This window comes from Nannospalax galili, unplaced genomic scaffold (assembly GCF_000622305.1).
Source record: "Nannospalax galili isolate Female #2095 unplaced genomic scaffold, S.galili_v1.0 scaffold917, whole genome shotgun sequence".
In the NCBI taxonomy this organism is placed as follows: domain Eukaryota; kingdom Metazoa; phylum Chordata; class Mammalia; order Rodentia; family Spalacidae; genus Nannospalax; species Nannospalax galili.
The window spans coordinates 2,774,285-2,780,284 of record NW_008340972.1 but is presented as its reverse complement, the minus strand read 5'-3'; the positions used below and the strand labels follow the sequence as shown (position 1 = coordinate 2,780,284).

Sequence of the window (6,000 nt, the reverse complement as noted above, 5' to 3'; positions counted from 1 at the left end):
TTTTTTTTGTCTTTTTGAGACAGGGTTTCCCTGTAGCCCCAGCTGTCGTGGAACTCACAGAGATCTGCCTGCCTCTGCCTCCCAAGTGCTGGGATTAACGGCGTGTGCCACCACGCCTGGCAACTATATTTTTTTATGAAGAATATCATAAGACGGGGTGCTTAGAATATGGGAAAGGGCAGCATAATGAGAAAATGAGTAAAGGGTGGACATGAACAGACAGAATTCAGTATTTTAACGTATCACAGGCTGCATAAAAGCAGGCTACACTGGCAACTAAACAGCATGGGCACACTGCTTCCAAAGCACACAGGACAGCTCTGCATGTGCTGCTAAATTCAATTTAAGACGTCCTTAGTACAACTGATGTAACTTAGACATCTTACAGGTGATCTATTTTTAAATAAACGACTGAATAGGCTTTGAGGTTTATTTGTTTTTGGTTTTTTTTTTTCATTTTTTTTCCTCTGTTAACGTGAAAAACCTAAGAACTGCTCGACTTGAAAAGTTTACACTATAGTTCTGTACACAGGAGAAACTATGCCTAACCCCTCAGAAAACAATTTAAAGTCTAGCAATAATAACCATACTGAATATACTTTTTATCACCAACAGAGTTCAGTGAGGAAGCTTCAAAGGGATTTATATTACCCATAAAACATCTCAGATGAAAAAAGTACTTTATGAAAAACATACCGTTAATAAAGGCAAAACAAAATGAGCATTGTAAAATGTTTGAATTAAGGTATCAAATGAAATACTCTGCAGTCCCACCGTAATGCAGTCTGAGTCCTACAAATCGCCCTGCATCAGTTTGCCTCAAAATAACACAATTCCTGTACTGAATCCATTCCATCCATTTTAATAATTAATTCACTCAAATAATCTATTAAATCCAATCTACATTTCCTTTTACCAAATACCAATCTAAAAATCCAGAATGTTATATGATAACTAAATACTAGAAGTTATAATAAGCTAAATCATAACAAAATTTTAAAACAGCACCCAAACTGATTCATTATCACAGATGTAATAAAGCCAGTTGAAATAAAGTTGCCTATATCCTAAGGGGTTTTCTAAACATGGCCTATACAACTAAGATGCCTTCCAAAAATCCTAATGAACGAACTTTCTGAAAACACATCATTGTATGAATGCTTCACAACTTGAAGCTGTGACAGGAAAGGAGAAAACACAACCCCACAGGTCTGTATTAAGGATCTCGTCCTGAATGCACACGAAACATAATCCTGTTATTTCTCTTTCGGGAGGCTTCACAAGAAAGACAACTTTTTCTTTCTACTGAATAACTAAGTGTAAATATTTCCTCAGATACACACCTGCAAAAGCCAAGATTCCTGAGGTGGTATAGATAAAACTAGAAGGTAAAACCAGAAGGTGGCAAATTGGCAGACTCAGGTCTTATTTATATATTTTTAACTTTTTTTAGACTTGTTTTTATGTGATTTTTGTATGTTTGAGTTTCTGAGTGTTTTGCCTGCATATATATAAGAGCACCAATGCTGTGCAATGCCAATGGAGGCCAGAAGAGGGAATCAGATCCCCTGGAACTGGAATTTCAGGTGGTTGTCAGCCATGATGCAGGTGCTAGAAACCAAACACAGGTCCTCTGCAAGAGCAGTCAGTGCTCTTAACCACTGAGACATCTCTCCAAACCTTATTTATATTTTGAGACAATCTTGCCAAGTAGCCCATGCTGGCCTCCAAATCAAGAACCTCCTGCCTCAGGCTTCCAAACACTGAGATTATAGGCATGTACCACCATAAATGGCTTCAAGATCCAAGTCTGTAATTAAAAGGAAAGACTGGGGGGGGGGGGGGGTTGTCCTGAATCTATGTGTGCTGTAACTCTATTTGTAGCAGTTGAAAATTCATATTTTTTCAAGATACCATTTATTTTTATTATACTGTTGCAGACATATACCCAGGGCCTCAAGAATGTCAGACAAACCGTCTACCTATACTGAGCTACATCCCCAGCCTGAGGACACATTTTTAAATGGATCTTTAATAACACAAGCTCAGGCTACAGCTTTTTTAAATCATTTCACTTGTAAATGCATCCATCTTTTGAGTAAAATTTAATCCAAGTAATTGAAGAACAGTTAAAAAAATGGCTAAGCAAACAAGAGTATGCTTAAAATAAGGAAAAAAATTCATTTTAATAAAAAATCATATGAGGCTGGTAAGATGGCTCAGTGGTCCTCTTGTAGAGGACCCAGGTTCTATTCTCAGCACCCACATGTGGGTTCACAACTGTCTGTTAACTCCAGTGCCAGAGGATCTGGCACCCTCTTCTGCCCTCTGTGGGTATTGCAAGCACATGGTACACATACATGCAGGCAAAACACTCTGACACACATAAAATAAAAAGAACTTTATAAAAAAAGAATCACACACACACAAAAAAATCCCCAATTTTTGAAAACTGAGACTATTTCCATGCACCTTCTACTACTGCTGAACTAGGAAATGTTTTAAGTTCTCTAGCTATAGAATTCTGACACACTAATGATCTAGGATAAGAGAGTCAGGATCAACAGCCTGCAGGCCAAAGCTACCTGACATCCATTTTGTAAAAAGTTGTATTGGAACACAGCAGCACTCATGACTTATAGACTGCTGAGGAGTGCTACCATGCCACAATGCCAGAGATAACAGCTAGGTTATTCACCTATTCTATCCCATTATTTATAGAAAGTTCTTCAACCCTGAATCTAGAACTCTCTAGATCACTAGTCTACAATGAAGTATACTAATGGCATCCAGGATATATAACAAGTTTTGTTTACATAGCACTGTTCCAACTAGTAAGTAAGTCAGTATCTCTGGTCCTCAACAAGATCTATTAATGTAATCATTACAAGAGAAAAATAACCTTATTTCAAACATTCCCCTTGACACTTAAGACCCAGCAGCACTTAACTGAAATACTGAAGACCAAAGTGCTTCGGATTTTAGAATATTTGCAGACTTGACAGCTAGGATCCAGACACTTTTGATGATGAACACAAACTTTCAGGTCCAGAGACTTCCGGTCTAGTGTTTTCAGGGAAGCTCAAGTTGTCCCACCACCACCATGCGGAGAAACCAACCAAAAAGTGCCCTGCTAGGCCACACTGGGGTTTTAGGGAACCTTGTAAATCTAAATTCCTTTAGGTCAAGGACTGGTAAACTCCTTTTTTTGGGGGGGAGTACTTGTGGGTTTTTTTTGTTTTGGGGGGTTATTTTAGTGGTTGGAATTTTTGCTTTCTGTTTTGCTTTGCTTTGAATTTATAAATAAAGACTGCCTGCACTACCTGTGCCTAAAATATGTACTCCCTGGCCTTACAAAGAAAAGTCTGTTTAGGCAAGCATCCTGCTGGGACTCTCCAAACCTAGCTCTTGCTTGAGCCCAGGAGTTTGGGCCAGCCTGGACAACAAAGTAAGAATCTACCTCAAAAAAGGGAAAGAACGGAAAAAAAGGAGAGAAGAAGAGAGGAGGGGAGGAAGGGAGAGGTCTGCCAACCCTGCCTTTATACAGACCCCGTATTCCTACTTAACAAGATCCATTTTTTTGTTTTTATACACTGCCTGGACGTGGTAGACACTAGTGTATGGGACTCCTGCACAAGTCAATCTTTGGTCTTCTTTACACTGCCAATAATAAACATAACTGCATTATCACATATAGGATTTTAAGCATCTCCTAGAAATAAGTCAAATTCCACACAGTACATGAATATTCATCATATACTTTAGATACATAACATCTAAAGATCTGGATTAGTTTAAGAAAAACCACACAAGTAAAAAATGTTGAACACTGCTACCAAAATTTTAGAAATCAAATGAAAACGGATAGGTAAAAGATAAAACCTCCCTAAGAACAGTTCCACTGACGCATACTTACTCCTTCATTTCTTTGGATGGGGAATTGCATGCAGGAAGGAATGCTGCTGGGCTACTTAATTTATCCAGCGTGCACGCTGTTCCTATGGCTCGTACCACTAACCCAGACTCGCCTTCCAGATCGAAGCACTGTAAGTACCCAACGACTGCGTTTCCTCTCATTTCAAGTACTTTCAAGCCGATCTTTCTCTGAAGTTCACCTATAGGGATTGTGGGAGGGAGGAAGGGAGGGAAGGGGGAGGGGGAGAAAAGAAACTCATTCTTCATATCTTTGCATTGCATATTTTTAAAAAGGTGGATGTTGGGCTGGAGAGATGGCTCAGCAGTTGAGAGCACTCACAGTTCTTGCAGGGGACCCCAGTTCGGTTCCCGGCACCCACAGGGTACCTCACAACTATTCATAATTCCAGTTCCAGGGGATCCAATGCTCTCTCTGGCTACACTGAACACACATGACACACACATGCAGGCAAAACACTCATACACATAAAGTTAAATAAAAATAATATTTTAAAAATAAATAGGTGGACAAGGTAGTGACAAAAAAAGAGTTTAAAAACCATGGCCTTTTGGGCCTGGAGAAATGGCTCAGCAGTTAAGAACACTGGTTGTTCTTGCAGAAGACCCAGGTTCGAATCCCAGCACCCACATGGCAGCTAACAACTGTCTGTAACTCCAGTTCCAGGGGATCTGACAGTCTCTTCTGACCTCCATGGGCATTGCACAAGACGGGTACACTTACCTAATGCAGGCAATACACACATACACATTAAAATAAAAATAATAAATTTTAAAAAAAATCATGGCTTTTCAGAACTTGGCAGGAACTTAAAAGGCCATCTGGTCCAGCCTCCCACTTTCAGGAAGTAAGATGTTAGCAGCTACATGTCAGAAGCATGACAAGTCACGCTCACTCCTGCACAGGCCTCACTCGACCACCAGTACTGCACTGTGCACTGTGCACTGGTGCTCCTCCCACCTCCTCAGAGCTACACGTGGATGAGCAAGAGCTTTGAATTCTAAATGCAAGAATGGGGCGGGGGAGTGACTCAGTAAGTGTTTGACATTCGAGCCTGAGGACCTAAGATCAGGATCCCCAGTACCCACATGGGAGTAGAAAAATTTCCACAAGTTGTCCTCACACAAACACACACAGTGACACATGCACAAAAAGTAAATGAATGAAAAAACCGAAACAACAACAGAAAGCATCTCCCGATGACCAAGCCTGGGGAAGAGGGCGCAGGAGAATCCCTCCTGGCCAACTGGCGAGCTCCAGGTTCAGTGAGACTCTGCATCAGAAAACTAAGGGAGAGCGCCATCAAGGAAAATATCTGATGTCAACCTCTGGCTTACACACATGCACACACATACATGACACACAAACACATTCACATATACACTCACACAAATACACAAACAGGCTCCACATCTACTGCATTTAAACACTGCCAGGATAAAAAGGTAATAAAACAAGCGAACAAAAAATAATACAGACAGAGAATATGAAAGCACAACAAAGGATAGAGAGCCCCGTGTCATATGCTGTAATACCAATACACAGCACAAACAATACCAATACAGTGCACTTAATTAAATGTGACATCTTTGTATTTGTCTGCATGTCTTATAAGACTATATGTGCACAAATGTACACACAAAATATTAACTTTTAGATGGTAAGTTCTCCAAAGAGAACTTTTAAAAAGATAAAGGGGTAATACAGAGGGAGCTATGTAGCGAGTTCCCAGGAAAGGACTGTGCAAAGGCAACATTCAAACAGGGCATTAGAGACAAATCTGCTGATTCGCCTAATCTCTGACTACAAATAAATGCTAAAGGGAGAAAAACAGAATGGCTCCCTGCTCAGAGTTCCTTCCCAAATCTCCACTCATGCCTGCTCCACTATACACTTAAGAACACAATTTCCTTTTACTACCTTGTTAAAAAAGGGATTTTAAGGAACCAAAGAAATAGCCCCATTGGTAAGATGCTGATATTATAAGCATAAGGGTCTGGGTTCGATCCTGAGAAACCATGTAAAAAAATCTGGCACAGTAGCTCACCCTTGGAATCACAGAGGAC

The 6,000-nt window shown here is 40.2% G+C and overlaps 1 protein-coding gene across 22 annotated transcripts in view; it reads right to left on the bottom strand.

Annotated features, from left to right (window-relative positions):
* Positions 1-6,000, bottom strand: part of C2cd5 (C2 calcium dependent domain containing 5) — a 92,242-nt gene that overhangs the window by 63,660 nt on the left and 22,582 nt on the right. For all 22 annotated transcript variants that reach the window (XM_029564968.1, XM_029564970.1, XM_029564972.1 and 19 more), the window contains exon 7: positions 3,917-4,115. In XM_029564968.1, coding sequence (XP_029420828.1) covers positions 3,917-4,115 — 199 coding nt within the window. The remainder of the gene's footprint in view (positions 1-3,916; positions 4,116-6,000) is intronic.